Source organism: Rhinoraja longicauda, chromosome 9 (assembly GCF_053455715.1).
Source record: "Rhinoraja longicauda isolate Sanriku21f chromosome 9, sRhiLon1.1, whole genome shotgun sequence".
Taxonomy (NCBI): Eukaryota; Metazoa; Chordata; class Chondrichthyes; order Rajiformes; family Arhynchobatidae; genus Rhinoraja; species Rhinoraja longicauda.
Window position 1 is genome coordinate 16,258,921 of NC_135961.1, and position 21,571 is coordinate 16,280,491.

Sequence of the window (21,571 nt, forward strand, 5' to 3'; positions counted from 1 at the left end):
GTGTCTACCATTAGAAAGGGCTCTTCGGTCCACAATGTTTGTGCGGAACATGATGCCAAGTTAAACTGATCTCATCCACCTGTACATATCCATAGGACCCTATTCTTTGCCCTTCCATGTGCCTATCTAAAAGCCTCTTATAAGCCACTGTCGTATCTGCCTCTGCCACCATCCCAGACAATGCGCTCCAGCCCCCGACTACTCTGTGTGTAAAATAAAACGTTGCCTGCTTATCTCCATTAAACTTTTCCCTCTCTCACATTATAGTTATGCCCTCTAGAGTTGGGCATTTCCAATCTGGGGGGGAAAAAAGAGTATATTATATGGACCTATTATGTGGAAATGACAAAGTGTACATTAATATTAAAAGGGCTGCCTCTCTGATGTTTAGGGTTGCTCTTGATAACAGTTTCTCTCGATAAGAACGAGAATTTTTTGATCTACAAAGTTTATCCAATTTTTTTTTCATGCTTTTCCCAGCCATTCATCATCCTAAGATGAATGTCTATTAATGCATCCAGTGAAAAATCCTAAAACAGCAAGTAGTCCTTGAGCACATGCCATGATTTCTTGCAAAGTTCAACATTAGAGAATTATATTACACATGAGGAAGTTAACCAGCAAAGATTCTGTGAGTAGCAGATAATTACAGCAGTAATTAGTCTCCTCAGCAATGTGCCAATATCGAGTCAGAGTCTCACAGCGTGGAAACAGGCCCTTCGGCCCAACACCCACACCGACCAACATGTCCCATCTACACTAGGCCCACCTGCCTGCATCTGGCCCATATATCCCTATAAACCTGTCCTATCCGTGTACCTGTCTAAAGGTTTCTTAAACGTTGCAACAATACCTGCCTCAACTACCTCCTCCGGCAGCTCGTTCCATACACCTACCACCCTTTGCTTGAAAAAGTTACCCCCGAGGTTCCTATTAAATCTTTTTAAGATTAAATCTTTTAAATAACCTTTAACAGCTTAAAAGTTGAAAGTACATGATTTCCACTACTCTGTGGCACGGCATTCCAATGCTTCTTCTTCAAATCACTTCCAAATCTTCACCTCCATCAATCACACACTCTTTCAAACACGTTAGTAATGGGGAATTATTCCTCACTAATGACCATGCACATGCCCGTCATAATTTTGAATATCTGCATCAGGTCTCCACTCAAACAAAGGCAAACAAGATTTTACCATTTTTCTTGAAGGACAATGACACCCATTTTGCTCTACAGAAAAACAAAGGTCCGCTACCAATCTGCCTTCACTGCACACCATCCATCAAGTCAACACCCTGGAAAAAGTAGATCACTTTCCTTTTCTTGAGAGGCAGCCCAGCGCAAGTACAACGACGATGACATTTTTCATCATAAAATACTTGCTCAGAGACTCTCAAACCCACTTCCAGGCTCAAGGTGTATGCAAGCACCAGTGATTGGCACTCTCCTGTATGCTTCAGTGTTATTGAAAACTTAAATAGGCACCCCAATGGGCTGAATAAATACTACTTTCACTGCCTCCAAATCGTTTGGCTTGATGAGCCAATATCAACATCCTCTGCCAGATAAACATTCCTAAGTGTAGAAAGACACAAATGCTGGAGTAACTCAGTGGTCAGGCAGCATCTCTAGAGAAAGGGAATAGGTGATGTTTTAGGTTGGAAACTTTCTTCAGACTGAAAGGCAGAGAAGGCCTGAACAAATCAGGGCCGGCAACAGATGACCCCAGGAAGGATGGAGTCCATTGTTGTCGGGGAAAATATGCTATCGACAAAGACACAAGGATGTGAACAGTGTCTCAGGTGCTCAGGTTTCCCCATATCCCAGTGGAGGAGGGTGAGAAAAACAAATGCAGGATTTACCTGAAATTAGAGAAATCAATGTTTATATTGCTGGGTTATATGCTGCCCAAGCTAAATATGAGGTGCTGTTGCTCCAATTTGCGTGTGGCCTCAATGTGACAGTGGAGGAGGCCCAGGAGAGAAAGGTCAGTATGAGAATGGGAAGGGGAATTTAAATGTTTGGCAACTGGGAGATTGCGTATGCCAAGGTGGACTGAGCATTTACCCCATCCCATTCTCCCTGTCTTTTATTGAAATAATTAAGATGCAAGTGTGGGTTTCAGGTAAGAAAGATTAAAACTTGGAAATAACCTTTGTAGCATTGTAATTACTTGCCAAGTTAATTATCCAGTTTACACTACATTCAAAACAGCCGAGATTAATTCACAGAATATAACTTTTTAATACTGTTTTTAAACTTTCATCAGTCATTGGCTTCATACTAAGGGAGATAGATATTCATTCTTCCATGCCCTATTTTCTTACGTCCCCATCATGGTCCCAATCATTTTGCGGCTGCAATAAAACCAGGCTAAAAGACTAATAAATTGTAATCCTAAATTAATAGACAGTCCTACAAATCTGTCAAGTCAAAATGAAGTTGTAGTAATCAAGCATTATTTAGAAGTGGAAACAAGTGTATTTAAATATGTCCCTGTACCTGTCGCTCAGCATTTTCTCGAATGCTTTCAATAGATTTTTCAAGTTGCGACTTCTCCTTTATAAGATCATCAGTGAGCGCCTGAACATTTTGCATACTTTGTTTTTCACTACTGATTTCACCCTTGAGCCTTTCCACCTAAAACAGAAAAATATAATTTTTCAGGAAAAAAATCATGTTGCAAATCCACACACATCTCTCTACAAAACAAAAATACCACAGTTGCAATAAACTTTCACATTCATTAAAACAAATCAGTAATGGAATCTGAGAACTCTATAAACTGTTTATCAATAAAGTGTACTTGATTACACAGAAAGCAAGTTTGCCATCTAAATGTAAACATAAAACTGAACACGTGGTTCAATTTATGTTATATATATTGATGTGATCTTTTAATGTGCAAAGATACCTCTTTTTAAATTATTAATTCACTGAAAGTGGGTGTCAATGTCATGACAATGTTTGTTGTTCATCCTGATTATCCTTGAATTGAATAGTCTACACATATCCCACTTTCCAAAATTGGTTATGGATCAGAAGTGTCATTATGCTTCTTCAAGCGCCACAGAACTAACCTGATCGCTTTTCTAAGATCAGATGTACCGAGCACTGACTGCAACCTAAGTTGGCCTTGTCTTCATCTTTCCCTGGGAGCCGGGGAGAGCGACGCGGCGGGTAGAGCTGCTACCTCAGTGCCAGAGACCCAGGTTCCAATCCTGACTTCACGTGCTGTGTGCAGTTTGCACGCTGTCCTGTCCCTGTGGCAACATAGATTTCCTCAGGTGCTCAGGTTTCCCCATATCCCAAAGATGTACGGATTTAATGGTTAATTGGCCTCTGTAAATTACCAAGGGTGTAGGGAGTGGATGTGAAAGTGGGATAACAGAGCACTGGTATGAACACATCAGTGGTTGGTGTGGACTCGGTAGGCCACGGGTCTTTTTCATGCGTTAAATCTTCAATCAATTTCCAACAAAGTACATGAGCTCTCCCTGTGACACGCCACATTACCCTCTTTTCTATCTAATTGTCAATACCAATCCAGGTCATCCTCGCAATCTGGGTTTGAGTAATTCAAATATTGAAATGAGTTTCTCAAAAATCAGCCCCACCCTATCTCTTACAAATAGCCACTCAATAGATTTCTTAATTAATACACCAATAAAATAATGGTAGCAGCTAATAGTGTCACTTGCTTTATACTACAAAGAACTGTATTCTGAATGAAATATATTATGATTGCAATTAAATAATCAGGACAAATTTTACAGCATTAAATATTTTTTGTGGGCAAAATAAATACTGTAAGTGTCTTAACTGAAATTAATTTAACCAAGTTCAATCTATTGAAAACTAACACACATCTAAAATTAGTTCCAATTCATAATGATTTAGCAGAATTAATGTCAGAAGGACAAAAAAAGTAATCAAAATATCAGGGTGCAGGGACCTAAATGCTTTTGACATCAAGGTTACCGACTGCAACAAGGTAGTCAAGTCGTTTATTGTCACATGCACAAGCATGGTGAGTTTATAAGAATTTGAGAATAAAAATAAGATTAAGATAGGATTAGTTTAAATGGGAGTTTATGGCTGATATGGATTCGAATTGCCTATTTCTGTGCAGTACTTCTTTATGATCATCCTTGCATTTCTGCCTGATTGACCATCAGCACAAGTGCATCACAAGGCCGCATATTTAGCCCCTTGCTCTCTCTTTACACATATGTCTGCATGGGTCAGCACTATTCTAAATTCCTTGACAACCCTACTGTGGTCAGCCTAATCACAGTTGGTTATGAGTCAGTATACTGGAGAGAGATGAAACATCCGATTGAGTGACGCTACAAGAAGCTCTCACTTAGAGTCAACAAGATCATGGAATTGGTCGCTAATTTCAGAAAGGGGAAGTTAGGAGACCAAGCACCAGTTTTCAATGGTGGGTCAACCATGGAGGGAAAACTGACCAGCAAGTTCAATATTAGTCTCTTCCCAGTAACAAATCCGGCTCTTAAACACTAATCTCGGCATCTATGAACTTGTACAGTCCATGTCTTTGGTTGCATTATGGATTTTGATTTTTGCACCATTACGATCACCTAGCATTAGTTATTAATTTATCGAATATTAATTTATGTTTTTATCTGTGTATACTACATTTATCAGACTGTAAATCTGCAGAATTTTCATTATTCCGTTGTCTGAACGTATGACAATTAAACACTCACTCTCCCACATGTCACCAAATATTCTAACAATCATGTACAGATGTACTGCAGAAAGTATTCTGACTGGTTGCATCATGGCCTGGTATGGTACTTTAAACACACAGGAACTTAAGAGACTGTAGAAGAGTGGTGGACTCAGCCAGCTCCATCAAGGGCAATAGCCCTCTCCACTATTAAAAGTATTAACATGAAGCGCTGCTTCAAGAAAGCAGCAACTATCATTAAGGAACCCTGCCCTCTGGGCCACGTCCTCATCATGCTGATACTATTGGAGAGGAGCAACAGAAGCCTGAAGTCCCATGTCACCAAGTTCAAGACCAGCAATGTTCCTACAACTATCAGGTTCATAAGCCAACCTGCACAACACTAATCCTAGCCCGACAACAGAATATTATGGATCACCTCTTGCACTAACATGGACTTGTGTTTTTATAATTCAGTTTTGCACTAATATTTGTTTTTTGCAGCCCTTACCCTTTTTTGCTGAATTTTATGCAAAATGTATAATTTATGCCTTTATGTGTTTGTCTGTGTCTATGTGCCAGTGATGCTGTGACAAGCAAGATTTTCATTGTAATTGTACCTTACCGTAAACTGTGCAAATGACAACAAACTCAACTTGATTTGAATGTATTAATCACTCCTTTCTCATCGATCCTCTGCTGAAAGCTCACTAACTTATCCCATCTCATTATACATGATCAGATTTAAAAAATAATGTTCCATAGCTAGAACCTTATTATTACAGGAAATGTTCTCAAATACATTGCATAAACTCATCTTTTCACAATTTAATTTATCCTATGTAAAGTTTAAAGTCACCCACAATTTTATTTCTGTTGCTTGATTGATACTTTATTCCATGGTATAGCCAATGTGATAGATATATTTTATTTCCAATGATTTCTTTATTTCAAACAAAAATTTGGATACCCAAAAATATAAAGAGATATCAGGCCATGTGACCAAATGCTTGGTCAGAAATAGATATCACAAATTTTAAATGAAGACAGTTGAGAGGTTGAAAGTTTAAGGAAAAAATTCCAGAGCTGAAGATCCTGATAGCTGGTAGTGAAGTGACTAACCTTTGATCTAATGCAAGGATGTAAATACGTAAATATAAGGCTTGACAAAGCCACAAATAGAAAAGGAATTTAAAAACAATGGTGATAATTTCAATACTGACATACTATTCAACGAAGCGTCAATATGAGCCAGTAAGTTCATGGATGAAGGGTTAGTGAGAGGACATGGCAACAGCTTTGGATGACCTCACATTAAAAGATAAGATGTAAGAGGCCAGCCAAGAGGTTTCAGCAGATGAGCTGAGCAAAAAGTTGACACGTGATGTTTGTGGTGGTTGGAACAGGCAGTCTCAGCGACAGCAGCTTAGACTTGTGATCTGAAATTCATCTCGGGGTCAAATACAACAGCAAGCTGCACACAGATAAAATTTGTGTTGAGGTCGTATCTGCAGCTAGATTAAATGACAAGAATAATTTATTTTTCAAAGCGCGGCACAGTGGCAAAGCAGAAGAGTTGCTGCCATACACCACTAGAATCCGGGTTGAATCCTCACCAGTGACTGTATGGAGTTTTTAGGACAGTGCTAGTGCGTGGGGTGATCGCTGGTCGTTGTGAACTCGGTGGGCCGAAAGGCCCGTTTCCACACTGTATCTCTAAAGTCTAAAGAGTTTTCCGTTTCTGTAATACACAAAGTGGCAATTTGGTGCAAGTATCAAGCACCTTGATTTTGGTAAATGACAAAATTCTTGATTTGCAAAAGATAGATCAAAGTTAACTAAAATCACTGGCCTTTACAATCTCCTGGATTTCATTTAGGCTAAGAATTTTCCATTTTGTTCTTCTAGCCACCCACTCCTTATCAATTGGGCAGTATAGATTGAAACTATAATATAAAATAGATCATGTTGGATAGGACTGGCTCAAAAGTCCAGCTGGAATTTCTGTTGTTCACTGTACCTTGACATTTTTAACACTTCTAACAAAGAATTACTGACACCTTTTTCTTTAGTCTCTGGTTCTCCTTTTCTAGCTCCAGAAACTTAAAATTACAGCCATCTGTAGATTCCACGGTAATGCGAAGTTCCTCCACAGTTTTCAGCAGAGCTTGGTTTTCTTTCTCCATCTTAAGTAAACGACTTGAGGTTAACTCATTCACTTCCTGACCCAGAGACTTCTGTGGACCTGCAAGTTTAAAGGTAAATACCAGACTAAATGAATATCACAATCAGTAATTTTAAATACATTCATAGTCATAGAACAAGACATTTCTGATTAAGTAGTTTAACCAAATGAAGTTCAGTGAAACAGAAATTGGTTTAGTTAAACCAATTTATGGATTGATTCTTTATTATCACATGGGATATGTCACAGTGCAATTCTTTGTTTTGCATATCATACACAAGGTATACAAAAAGTATTGGGCACCGACAAAGTTGAAAAGTAGTCCCTCTTTGTTTTCGGTCACCCCCCCACCCCCCGGGGTTCCACATTGTTCCTGCCCCCACCGCTCCACCACGCCGGGTCCCTCTGTTTTCTTGGAAGCCCCCCAGGCTGGGTCCCTCTTTGTTCTTGGCGCCCCCCCCCCCCCCCCATGTCAGGTCTTTCTCTGTTCTCAACCCCCCCCCCCCCCCCACACCAGGTCCCTCTTTGTTCTTGGCAGCCCCCCCATGCTGGGTCTTTCTTTGTTCTCAGCGGTGCGTCCTGACCGACCTATGGCGCCCAGTGCGGGCCTGCCTGACCTCCAGCACCCACTGCCAGGTCTTTTCTTGGACATCTCTGCAGCACTTGCAGGGAGCTTCCGACTGCCCACCTCGCTCCTCAATGGCCCCCTCACTCCTCGATGATTGCTCGTGAGTCCCTCCTTACTCTCATGGCATGGGTCCCATTGACGTCCGTGGCGGACGAGCTGGGAACACTCCTGGCCACACCACTCGCTGGGAACACTCCCAGCCTCCCAACTGAATAATATTCCAAGATACACAAAATGCTGGAGTAACTCAGCGGGACAGGCAGCATCTCTGGAGAGAAGGAATGGGTGATATTTTGGGTTGAGACCCTTCTTCAGAAGAAGGGTCTCGACCCGAATCCTTCTCTCCGGAGATGCTGCCTATCCCGCTGAGTTACTCCAGCATTTTATGTCTATCTTCGATTTAAACCAGCATCTGCAGTTCCTTCTTACACATATTGAATAATATTCTCTACATGAATAAGCATTTCTTGCCGTTGGAGAATAGATATATGTATGTAGTGTATACGTATGTCAGTTTGCTTCTTATTAATTAGAATTCAGCTTATATTTTAATATTTTTAGATGTTGACAATTGTGAAGTAATGTATAATAAAACTAATATTTTTTTAGCAACTGCATGAAAGATATTATGAAAGTAGCATGAAACAAGTCAACATAATATTATCTAAAAACTATTAATGAATATAATAATTTTAATGTATCTTTAACTACCCTCTGCAAATTCAGTGGTCTTGGATAATTGTTCTAGTTCCCAGCCTAAGTGCAATGATTCATCCATGCTTTGTTTCTGAGCCATTTCAAGAGACAAGTTTTCTTCCATTAATTCTTCAATGCGTTTCCTGTCTGTGTCATGTTCCTTTAATGACAAAAAAAAACACAGCTCAAAAGAAAACAACAGAAATGAAGGTTGAAAACGTTGTATTAAATTTAAAAATATGAATACATATTTACAATCATGTACCGATGTACTGCAGAAAGTATTCTGACTGGTTGCATCATGGCCTGGTATGGTACTTTAAACACACAGGAACTTAAGAGACTGTAGAAGAGTGGTGGACTCAGCCAGCTCCATCAAGGGCAATAGCCCTCTCCACTATTAAAAGTATTAACATGAAGCGCTGCTTCAAGAAAGCAGCAACTATCATTAAGGAACCCTGCCCTCTGGGCCATGTCCTCATCATGCTGCTACTATCGGACCTCCACCCCCCCCACCACCACCTCAATAGAGGAAAATGAAACTAAGACATACCATCTCCATATCATGCATTTTAGCCATTAATTGTAGGTTTTCTTTTTCAAATTCGTGCAACTTGTCACAACGGGCTCGGGCTCCCTCAAGCTGGTCTTCCAACATTATTTTAGTCTCCAATAAGATTTTGTTATCTTCTTTTAATTCCTAAAGTTTTAATTATGAGGAACAAGGAATTAACAAGAAATATTTAATAAAAATGAAATAATAAATGCTTAAATTCTGTCACTCAACATACCTCAGTTCTTGCTTTATAAAATTCAATGTCATGAAGCCGATCTTTGTATCGGAGAACTGCACTTTCAAGCTTATCAACTTTAAATGCTTTTTCACGTAATGAGTCAAGCTCATCACGATATGTTCTAGCAGAGCGAGCATCAGTCTGAAGTTGTAGGTTCTGGCAAATAAATAGATAATTACACTTCACAGTACTGTGGAACAGGGCAAATATTTAAAATAAAAATCAACTCGGCTAGAAATATGTTTGCAAACTGAATTTTTGTTTCTGATGTGTTATTTAGAATAGAATCAGACTTTGTTTATGTTTTGGTCTTCCTTAAGATTGCCACACAACAAAAGTTTAATATTTGGAAACAACTACAAGATTTACTGCCAAAGTAACATACTTATAATAATAGTACTTGCTTTTATTGATGCTTGGCAGTTCACCTTAAGTTTAAACTAAATATTATACTCGCCTCTTGCTGTAGTCTTTTTAGTTCGACTTCCATCTGCTCAATTTCTTGCTTACTGTCCAACAATTGCTCTGTTTTCTCTTCCCTTGAAATAATTGGAACAATCACAGATTCAAGGGAAAACCAAATACGTAACTGATGCTGTATGTATTAATACATAGCCCACAAATTCCTCAACTACATAAATGAGCAATGGCAAATAAAAAGTTAACCTTTAGAATTATTGTCAATTTTGTTGGAATGTGGTTTTTTTAAACACCATCTCTTGAGATATCTTTCTTTCTGTTCATAAGAGACACTACTGGCAAGACAGAATGTGCAGGTTTCTTTACATGTGGAAGCAGTAGTAGATAACTCATGGTGTTTCAGCAGATGGTAAATTTGCTCAAAATGGATCTGCTGGCCATTATAACAAATGGTTTTCAAAACTAACTTGTGTCAATGTTTTCCTTAAAAAACACCTTCAGAACTTTATCAACAATATATAATTCTCCAACGTATGTCCAGCCCAAGAACAATTAGAGCATGCTACATTTTCTTGTGTTTGGAAAGTGCCTCTATTAGGACCAAATCACAAAACTCAACCATTCTGATCCTAATGCTGTATGCAAAGAAGGTTGTGGTTTGAAATCATAAAAATAAAATGTTTACTGGCTTGGCCAACTCCAAAATTCTGCACTTCTCATTTTTGCTAATTTGGTCGAGCTTGAAAGCTAATAGCTTTTCCGGATCTTACTTCCCTTTGGCTAGGCCTAAGTTGAGCCCCATTCTTCTCTGGCTTCCCGAATGGATAGTCCTCATGCATTGACCTAAGCAGCTGCAGGCTAATGGCTCTTACCAGGCCTTGAAATCTTGGAATAAAATGCTTTATTTCAAATATCCTAGCCTTGCCTCATACCCCAGGGTCAGACTTGGAATGAATAACTCTCTCTCATTCTAGCTGGGTGTAAAGTTTTATTTTCTTATGCTCATGTTTCTATATTCCTCCATGATACTGGCTCCACATCAACATCATCTTTTTGTCCCCTCGTTTCTGCTTCCAAACCATGAAGAGCATATAGTTGTAGGATGTCTCTCGCGCAGGCAAATTCACAAAAAGCATGTTCCCAAAACTTTATTTGTTTATTTGTTCCTGTGCACACTAGTTGATTGGTACCTACTTTAGTATTAATTTGTTGAATTACTGGTTACTGGTGTGACTGTGGGTCAATTAAATAATGCACCAGTGCTGCTTCTTTAAATATATTCATTAATTTTTACAAATTATTTACATTACCACAATTTTTTAATGCTTCAATTCACTTAAAGTTAGCATGCAGGTACAGCAGGCAGTGAAGAAAGCTAATGGCATGTAGGCCTTTATGACAAGAGGAGTTGAATATAGGAGTAAAGAGGTCCTTCTGCAGTTGTACAGGGCCCTAGTGAGACTGCACCTGGAGTACTGTGTGCAGTTTTGGTCTCCAAATTTGAAGGACACTCTTGCTATTAACGGCGTGCAGCGTAGGTTCAATAGGTTAATTCCCGGAATGACGGGACTGTCGTATGTTGAAAGACTGGAGCGACTAGGCTTGTATACACTGGAATTTAGAAGGATGAGAGGGGATCTTATTGACACATATAAGATTATTAAGGGATTGGACACGTTAGAGGCAGGAAACATGTTCCCAATGTTGGGGGAGTCCAGAACCAGGGGCCACAGTTTAAGAATAAGGGGTAGGCCATTTAGAATGGAGATGAGGAAGAACTTTTTCAGTCAGAGTTGTAAATCTGCGGAATTCTCTGCCTCAGAAGGCAGTGGAGGCCAATTCTCTGGATGCTTTCAAGAGAGAGCTAGATAGAGCTCTTAAAGATAGCGGAGTCAGGGGGTGTGGGGAGACGGCAGGAATGGGGTACTGATTGTGAATGATCAGCCATGATCACATTTAATGGTGGTGCGGGCTCGAAGGGCCGAATGGCCTACTCCTGCACCTATTGTCTATTTTCTACTGTCTACTGTAGGTGCTTCTTAGGGCAAGAATTAAAGATTCCAGGATGCGTTATTGGAATGATTTGATATAATGGTGCTTTGTTGATTGATAAATTCATTGCTCTCAAAATGCATTAAGAGTGAATTTTATCAATTAGTTGGTGCTTCTGTTCCATTAATTCATCAATACCGGCTTATGATGAAATACAAAGACAATGCTAACAGACGAGGATACGAGCTAACAGGTAGCTTTATGTTTGCGCAACCTTAATAACCTGATGTATTATTCCAATACCCATTAAGAATGTGCTGCGAATTAAGAAGCCCTGAAGAAAGCATTACAGCAAGTAAATTTTCAGAAAAACTTTGTTGATTAGTCTATATTTCTCCCCGATTTCTAAGCTGCTGTCCAGAGCTGAGGGGGCAGACCTGAAATCCAATGGTTTTGGGTAAATCAGCTCGTGCTATCCTGAGAAAAACAAGACCAGTGCTTGTTAAAAGCAAAATATTCTTACAACAAAGTAACCTCAAATACATTAGCTAGTTCTTTTTCATATTAATGACTATTCCATTTTACATATGTTAAGGGAAGTCATTTGGCTTATCTCTACAACAATTGAGGGAACTCTTTTTTGCATTCTGCAATTCTTTATTGATCAACCTCATTCCCTACTGACTAATCAATAACATTTCTGGAAGTTGGTGTGATTTTCGACATATCTAATCTCTAGCGCCCTTGATCCTCAAATGCAATCCACGCACTTACATTTCTTGCCTGATCCTTCTGAGTTTTGCTTTTGTGTCTGCAAGTTCAACTGACAGATGTTGTCGACTCTCAGTTCGCTGCATACCTGGTGAACCTGAAGGTGACTGAGCTATTCCATGAGTTGGAAGCATGCTGCAGTCACGCTCCTGTGTAAGTTGCAAAATTAGCTGAAAATAAATAATAAATTTGATTTTATATACACGTACATTTTCCAAATATCACCAAAAGTGAATATTCATTTAACAGGAATCAAACTTCAACAAAAATGATTTAAATGTCACCAGTACTTGCAACAAATATTTAAAAATCAATGCTGCTCAAACCTGGCATTGGATCGGAATACCCTCTTTAAATCTCTCCCTTGCTTCCTTTCTCTACTTCTTCATGAGCTACAGTGCCCTCCATAATGTTTGGGACAAAGACCCATCATTTATTTATTTGCCTCTGTACTCCACAATTTGAGATTTGTAATAGAAAAAAATCACATGTGGTTAAAGTGCACATTGTCAGATTTTAATAAAGCCCATTTTTATACATTTTGGTTTCACCATGTGAAAATTACAGCAATGTTTATATATAGTCCCCCCATTTCAAGGCACCATAATGTTTGGGACACAGCAATGTTATGTAAATGAAAGTGGTCATGTTTAGTATTTTGTTGCATATCCTTTGCATGCAATGACTGCTTGAAGTCTGCGATTCATGGACATCACCAGTTGCTGGGTGTCTTCTCTGGTGATGCTCTGCCAGGCCCATATTGCAGCCATCTTTAGCTTATGATTATTTTGGAGGCTAGTTCCCTATAGTTTTCTCTTTAGCATATAAAAGGCATGTTCAACTGGGTTCAGATCGGTGATTGACTTGGCCACTCAAGAATGTACCATTTTTTAGCTTTGAAAAACTCCTTTGTTGCTTTAGCAGTCTGTTTGGGATCATTGTCTTGCTCTAGAATTAACCGTTGGTTAATTTTGAGGCATTTGTTTCAACTTGAGCAGAAAGGATGTGCCTGTACCCACTTCAGAATTCATTATGCTACTACCATCAGCAGTTGTATCATCAATGAAGATAAGTGAGCCAGTACCTTCAGCAGCCATACATGCCGAGGCCATACCACCCCCACTGCCTCGTTTCTCAGATGAGGTGGTAGCTTTGGATCTTGGGAAGTTCCTCTCTGCACCATACTTTGCTCTTGCCATCACTCTGATATAGACAATAGACAATAGGTGCAGGAGTAGGCCATTCGGCCCTTCGAGCCAGCACCGCCATTCAATGTGATCATGGCTGATCATTCTCAATCAGTACCCCGTTCCTGCCTTCTCCCCATACCCCCTGACTCCGCTCTCCTTAAGAACTCTATCTAGCTCTCTCTTGAATGCATTCAGCGAATTGGCCTCCACTGCCTTCTGAGGCAGAGAATTCCACAGATTCACAACTCTCTGACTAAAAAAGTTTTTCCTCATCTCTGTTCTAAATGGCCTACCCCTTATTCTTAAACTGTGGCCCCTGGTTCTGGACTCCCCCAACATTGGGAACATGTTTCCTGCCTCTAACATGTCCAACCCCTGAATAATCTTATACGTTTCGATAAGATCCCCTCTCATCCTTCTAAATTCCAGTGTATACAAACCTAGTCGCTCAAGTCTTTCAACATATGACAGTCCCGCCATTCCGGGAATTAACCTAGTAAACCTACGCTGCACGCCCTGAATAGCAAGAATATCCTTCCTCAAATTTGGAGACCAAAACTGCACACAGTACTCCAGGTGCGGTCTCACTAGGGCCCTGTACAATTGCAGAAGGACCTCTTTGCTCCTATACTCAACTCCTCTTGTTATGAATGCCAACATTCCATTGGCTTTCTTCACTGCCTGCTGTACCTGCATGCTTCCTTTCTGTGACTGATGCACTAAGACACCCAGATCACGTTGTACGTCCCCTTTTCCTAACTTGACACCATTCAAATAATAATCTGCCTTCCTATTCTTACCACCAAAGTGGATAACCTCACACTTATCCACATTAAACTGCATCTGCCATGCATCCGCCCACTCACACAACCTGTCCAAGTCACCCTGCAACCTCATAGCATCTTCCTCACAGTTCACACTGCCACCTAGCTTTGTATCATCGGCAAATTTGCTAATGGTACTTTTAATCCCTTCATCCAAGTCATTGATGTATATTGTAAATAGCTGCGGTCCCAACACCGAGCCTTGCGGTACCCCACTAGTCACTGCCTGCCATTCTGAAAGGGACCCATTTATCCCCACTCTTTGCTTTCTGTCTGTCAACCAACTTTCTATCCATGTCAGTACCCTACCTCCAATACCATGTGCTCTAATTTTGCCCACCAATCTCCTATGTGGGACCTTGTCGAAGGCTTTCTGAAAGTCGAGGTACACCACATCCACCGGCTCTCCCCTGTCAATTTTCCTAGTTACATCCTCAAAAAATTCCAGTAGATTAGTCAAGCACGATTTCCCCTTCGTAAATCCATGCTGACTCGGAACGATCCTGTTACTGCGATCCAAATGCTCCGCAATTTCGTCTTTTATAATTGATTCCAGCATCTTCCCCACCACTGATGTCAGACTAACTGGTCTATAATTTCCAGTTTTCTCTCTCCCTCCTTTCTTGAAAAGTGGGATAACATTAGCTACCCTCCAATCCAAAGGAACTGACCCGGAATCTATAGAACATTGGAAAATAATTACTAATGCGTCCACAATTTCTAGAGCCACCTCCTTAAGCACCCTGGGATGCAAACCATCAGGCCCTGGGGATTTATCAGCCTTGAGTCCCATTAGTCTACCCAAAACTTTTTCCTATAAGTTAATCTTCGTCTCATCTGTCCAAAAGACCTTTTTCCAGGACTATAGTTGCTCTTTTAAGTACTTCTTGGCAAACTGTAACCTGGCCATCCTATTTTTGCGTTTCATCAGTGGGTCTGTATTTCTGTTCATGAAGACTTCTGCGGACAGTGGTCAATGACAAATCCACACCTGACACCTGAAGAGTGTTTCTGATCTGTCGGACAGGTGTTTGGGGATTTTTCTTTATTATAGAGAGAATTCTGTCATCAGCTGTGGAGGACTTCCTTGGCCTGCCAGTCCCTTTGCGATTAGTAAGCTCACCAGTGCTCCCTTTCTTCTTAATGATGTTCTAGACAATTGATTTTGGTAAGCCTAAGGTTTGGGTGATGTCTCTAACAGTTTTATTCTTGTTTCTCAGTCTCATTTTGGCTCATTTGACTTTCATTGGCACGTTTGGTCCTCATGTTGATAAACAGCAATAAAAGTTTCCAAAGGTGATGGAAAGACTGGAGGAAAGACTAGGTGTTGTGAGCTAGCTTTCCTATACCTGTATTAAGGAGACATTTAAACACACCTGAGCAATGACAAACACCTGAGCAATGACAAACACCTGTGAAGTCGTGTGTCCCAAACATTATGGTGCTCTGAAATGTGGGGACTATGTATAAACACAGCTGTAATTTCTACATTGTGAAACCAAAATGTATAAAAATACCCTTTATTAATATAAGAATAATATAAATAATAATAATAATAAAATAAAACCCTTCACCTCCAGTTTAAATTCCATTTGGAATATTTTGGAAGACCAAGAACCAAGAACCCTTTAATAAAATCTGAAAACGCCCACTTTAACCACATGTGATTTTTTCTATTATAAATCTCAAATTGTGGAGTACAGAGGCAAATAAATAAATGATGGGTCTTTTTCCCAAACATTATGGAGGGCACTGTACTCCCAGAATTACGGTTTTTAAACAATAACCGGGCGTGGCCCCATTGGGCCCAAACCTCTCGTGCGGGCCCGGCAACCCCCATTGGGTCCAAACCTTTCCAGCGGGCACGGCAACCCCCGTTGGGTCCAAACCTCTCCTGTGGGCCCAGCAACTCTCTGTGTAAACCTCTCCTGCGGGGCCCGGCATCCCTCCCCCAACTGACGACCCATGGACCCGTTGCCGTCGGGGTGTCTCCCCCGGGGCCGGGCGAGGGGGGAGAGGAAAAGGGAGAGGGAGCCACTCACCCTGGCCCCGGGCAGCCAGCAACAGGAGAACTCTCCTCACCCCCCCCCCTCCCCCTTTGGCCGCCACTCCTGTAACTCAGGCGGGTCCAGCCCTCCTCCGAGCGGCAACCCTCTCCCAACTGCGCATCCGCGGATCCGGCGTCCATCTTACGTAAGTATTAGATCAACGGGCCCCAACTGCGCGCCGTTGGGTTCCCATTGTGATATCAAACACGAGGACCCGTTGGGTTCCCATTGTGACGTCGAACATGGCTGACGGGCAGGGCAAGTGGAAAAGTGATTTATTAAAGTTTAAAAAGTGAAAAACTTAAAAAATATAACAACCATTTGAACTGCAGGACAATAGTGAGTAAGGTGGTCCTAAAATTGTTGCGCTATCGTGTACCGTTTTGGTTGTATTTCGGGCACGTACACAAATGCAATGTAAGAGATATATATATATATATATATATATTATATATATAATATACGAATATATATACACAAGATGAGAGTTTTAGTAATATGTACTAGACCAAGTGGACCCGTTGGGCCCATTCCTCTTAGAGGGGGGGACAGGGTGTCACCGATCTGGGCCCCGTGGCGCCAGCGCTGCAGCCAGAGTGAGCCGTGGACCCAAAGCCTCTCCTGTATTGGTGTAGCAACCTCAACACCCCCCCCCCCCCACTCAATCCCCCTTTTCTTCCCCTGCTCCCCCCCACTCACCCACTCCATGCCCCCCATCCCCACTTCCCCCTCCCCGCCCCCCTACTCCCCCCTCCCTTCCCCCCACTCCCCCCAATCAGGCGTCGAGTATGTGGTCGGAGCTGAACACAAAATGGCAACCCTCCCCAACTGCACAAGTGTCGGAGCAGAAGGCAACATGACAGCCCTCCCCCGATGGAGCACACACCGGAGTTCACCCACTCCATCTCTCCCGCACTCCACCCCCCTCCCTCCTCCTCCCCCCACCCCCCTCCCCTGACGCTCTCATCATCCCCTCCCCCCCACTCACCCACTCCTTTCCCCCATCCCCCACATCATTCTCCTCCCCCCCACTCACCCACTCCATCCCCCCGTCACCTACTCCATCCCCCCTCCCCCCCACTCCATCCCCCCTCCCCCCATTCACCCACTGCCCCCCACCCCATCCCCCCCACTCCACGCCCCCACCCTCCCTCCCCGCACAATCCCTCCCTCCATGCCCCCACCCTCCCTCCCCCCTCACCCACTCCATCCCCCGAACCCCCACCCACTCCATCCCCCCTCCTCCTCCCCCACCCCCTCACCCACTCCATCCCCTCGCCCACCATCTCCCCTCCACCTCTCCCCCACCCCCCCATACCGACTCCATCCCCCCTCCTCCTCCCCTTCCCACCCACCCACTCCACCCATCCCCCCTCACCCACTCCATCCCCCCTCCTCCATCCCCATCCCCCCTCACCCACACCATCCCCCTTCCTCCCACCCCAACCTCCCCTCACACTCCATCCCCTCACCCATTCCATCCCCCCTCCTCACCCACCCCTCACCCTCTCCAGCCTCCCCCTCCTCCTTCCCCCCCTCATTCTCCCTGCCTCATCCTCCCTCCCCCCATCCCCCCCCTCTTCCCTGACGCTCTCGTCACCCCTCCCTCCCCCCCCCCCCATTAGCCACTGCTGTCACTCAGGCGGGTCCCGCCCCCCCCTTTCCCCTTGCAGCGCGCGGGTCTTTTGAACTTTTTTTAAATGGAAATATCTTCTTCGGGTTTGTTAACTGTTTTAAAGGTTTTTTTTGTTAAGACCAATCTGTGAAGTAAGCGGGTTTTTAAAACGTTAAAAAAAAAAAGGAAATTGTTCTCCCCACTCACATCCCATCCCCTCTCAACAACTGCGGAGGCGCGGACCCATTGGCGATCCGCCGGCTCGGTCCCATCAATCCTACCGATGTGTGCACTCGTTTGCGGGCGGGGAGCGTCCTCCGGGTCGTGGCTTGTGCGTTGAGCTGTGTTCGTGGCGAGCTGCGGGGAATGGCGGAGAGGCAGCGCTGATCGATGGCGTCGCGCTGCACTATGGAAGGACACACGCGAGGCATGCCCGGATGGGTGGCAGTCCTCCCGCTGGTCCTCCGGGGGGGAGCTATACTTAAAGAAGTGCGGGTCCCATTGTGCCGTCACAAGCTAAAGGCCCGGGGGGGGGGGGGGGGGGGCGAGCTCATCTCTCACAGTCGCACAGGTCCCATTGTGACGTCACACGCTGAAGACCTTTGAGAAATCGGTTAGAAAGGTAATCTCTAACTTAAAAAATATAAGAACAATTTAAATAAAACTTGTTATAAACAGTCGCCAGGATAGTGGTGATTAAGGTGGTGCTAAAATTGTGGTGCTATGGTTTACTGTTTTGGCTGTAGGTCCACAGGTCCACAACCAAATCTCAAAATCTCAGAAGTACACATATATATATATATATATATATATACAAGATCTGAGTTTTAGTCATTTAAATATATACTAGACCGTGGACCTGTTGGGCCCATTCCCCCACCCCCCCCCATTCTGTCCTCCCCCAGCCCCACTCTTACTCTCCCCCACCCCCCCTTTCCCCACCACCCCCCTTCCCCCACTCTCTCTTCCCCCCACCACCAACCCCCCTACCCCCGCTGTCCCCCTCCCCTGTCCCACTCTCACTCCCACCCCCACTCTCTCCTCCTCCCACCCTCCCCGTCCCCTCCACTCTAACTCTCCTGGAGCGGCAGACTACTGGAGACGGGCATTGCGGCGGTGGCTGTGGCCTAGCCGAGCTGGGATTACTGGCGGCGGTTGTGGGGGAGAGTGGAGAGAGAAGCGAGGGGAGAGAGGAGAGCAGCGAGGGGAGAGAGGAGAGCAGCGAGGGGAGGCCCTGATTGCGGGCGGGCAGCTCCGCTAACGGCGTCCATCTTGTTTGTGCGAGTGAAGAGAGTGCCCTATGGTGACGTCATACGCACAGCACTTTGGAAAATGTGTTTAGAAATGAGAGTTTTAAACTTTAAAAACTCTCTAACTTAAAAAATATAAGATCAATTTAAATAAAACTTGTTATAAACAGTCACCACGAGAGTGGCGCTATAGTTTACCGTTTTGGCAAAATCGCAGAAATACATATATATATACATACAGATATATATATTCATATATATATATATATATATATATATATATATGTATACATATATATATACATACAAGATCTGAGTTTTAGTAGTAGTGTGTATATATATATATATATATATAAAATATAGATATATATATAGATAGATATATATAGATTTTGAGATTGTCACAAGCAAACTGTTTAAAAGTACGTGATAATCCAAGCTGGCTTTTGTTCTTTGAGCCTTTCAATGCACCAGCTGGAAATACGCATCATAATGAACTTATTGGTCAAGGCTGCCAAGTCAGGAAAGATAAATTCCTGTGGAAAGTGGACTAGCATTAGCCCTCAACTAATTTCCTTGTCATGGATTTCAATGTTCAATCACCAAACCCATTTGAACTGATTTTAGACCAGGAAAGCCACTTGTGTGGCCTGCGATCACTGCTTGGTTCCCAGAGTTAATCCACTTTGCAGCTTTTGATGCAGTCCAAACCATGGCTAATAAATACCCATTTTACATATTTAACCTGACAACCTTGAATGGGGAATAATGGTAAGGAATGTCAGCATTCCTGCATTGTAAAGGTAATGTATGTTCAACGTAAATTATCTCAGATGTAATCCGACCTGCCTGTGTTTAGTCCTTAAACTTTTCAAGTTCCATAATCATAGGTCTTCTCAATGAATTACATGATAAGACAATAGTTAAGGGAGAGTGAAATAAAGTCAGAAATATAGACAATAGACAAAATATAAAAACAAAAATGAAATAGTCTGACCCAAACAAAAACCCAACGTACCTTTCAGAACGTAATAGTAGAAATTTCTTTAAAATGTCTCCTGCCTTGTCATTGTGCCTTTGATACATCACATAAATAGTTCTTCTGCAACACTTTCACCCAAAGTTTAAATAATCAATAGAGCAAGGCAATTCCCTACCTAACTAATAAAACGAGGAATACATTTATCTAATAAGCCTAGTTTGTATGTGTTCAAACAGACCGCCATAACACCTGGACAATGAATCAGAAAAATACATCATGAAGCTTTATGTGATTCAAATCTACAATAGGTCTAAAGCACACCAAAGCCTACTCTGTTTCCAACCAATTCAATTTATATTTAAAGAATCAGTACTACCAATAAGACAAAATTGAATTTTAGTCCTTGAATGAAGAACATAGGAAGCACTAAAAGTTTAATATTTCCACTGTTAGCTCTGATTTGTTTTGTCTTAAAGCCTAGTAAATACCATACCATAATAAATAAACAAACAAACAAATAGATTGAATATAATTAATAAAACTGACAAATAAATACAAAGAGAAGTTATGGGAAAATAACTGAGAAATTGAAAATGTGAACTTAAAATAATGCTTATTTTGGCACATTCAGTCAGATTAATTACAGCATTTTTAGAATCATGATCCATTTTTGTACCTCACATTTTTCGTCTCTTTCATCCACAAGCCTTTTCAGATGAACTGCCAATTTTCTAAAGGAGGAATTAAGATCCTCTCGGGAGATGTCAGCTAAATCCATCCACTGCATGTCAAAGACATTCTCTTGATTATGAGTCACCTTCACAAGAGAAAATACGGAATATGATTTTCACAATGATCCAATTGTGTACAGGAGCATTTTATGAATAGCAAACAAAAGCACCCTGAGCACAGAGATAAGTCAACTTCTCCCAACAATTTTCTGTCATATATTCTGTGAAAATAAAGTTTTAAAAATCAGACTGAAAATTTGTTTTCAGCATTGCTCTCCCAATTTTTTTAATGCTGCATTCTACACAAAATACGATTAGATTAATTTGCCGTTTACCTACTATTATTGCATTAACAAGGGAATGTATTTGGAAATCCAAAGAATATACACGCTTAAGCTCTCAACTACCAGTTCTCGACCATTAGCTGCTATATCTTTACGTCCCTGCCATGAATCCAAAATTACCAGGAAAGAGCACTGAAAACACAAATGCAGCACGTCACACCAAACTAGCACAAAAAAAAACATGGGAATGAGTTTCAAACATAAACGCAGTAAAATCCAAGATAGGTTATTCAAGAGTAACCTAATAATAACTCACTGTAAGTACTCTAAATTAGTGAACACATTTGTGGATGATTTAGACTGGAGCACATTGAAGTCAATAGACAATAGATAATAGACAATAGGTGCAGGAGTAGGCCATTCGGCCCTTCGAATCAGTTCCTGCCTTCTCCCCATACCCCCTG

General features: G+C 42.0%; 1 protein-coding gene across 16 annotated transcripts in view; it reads right to left on the bottom strand.

Moving 5' to 3' along the window:
- The window catches only part of LOC144596502 (girdin-like), a 129,685-nt gene that overhangs the window by 71,589 nt on the left and 36,525 nt on the right, over positions 1-21,571 (bottom strand). For 13 of the 16 annotated variants that reach the window (XM_078404866.1, XM_078404861.1, XM_078404859.1 and 10 more), the window contains 8 exons: positions 20,769-20,909; positions 12,187-12,353; positions 9,458-9,539; positions 8,998-9,156; positions 8,760-8,906; positions 8,222-8,366; positions 6,758-6,942; positions 2,504-2,641 (listed from right to left, as the gene is read on the bottom strand). In XM_078404866.1, the coding sequence (XP_078260992.1) occupies positions 2,504-2,641; positions 6,758-6,942; positions 8,222-8,366; positions 8,760-8,906; positions 8,998-9,156; positions 9,458-9,539; positions 12,187-12,353; positions 20,769-20,909 (1,164 nt within the window). Of the gene's footprint in view, positions 1-2,503; positions 2,642-3,081; positions 3,120-6,717; positions 6,943-8,221; positions 8,367-8,759; positions 8,907-8,997; positions 9,157-9,457; positions 9,540-12,186; positions 12,354-12,509; positions 12,619-20,768; positions 20,910-21,571 lie in introns of those variants that run through there. The other 3 variants (XM_078404860.1, XM_078404862.1, XM_078404863.1) reach the window with 3 other exon arrangements.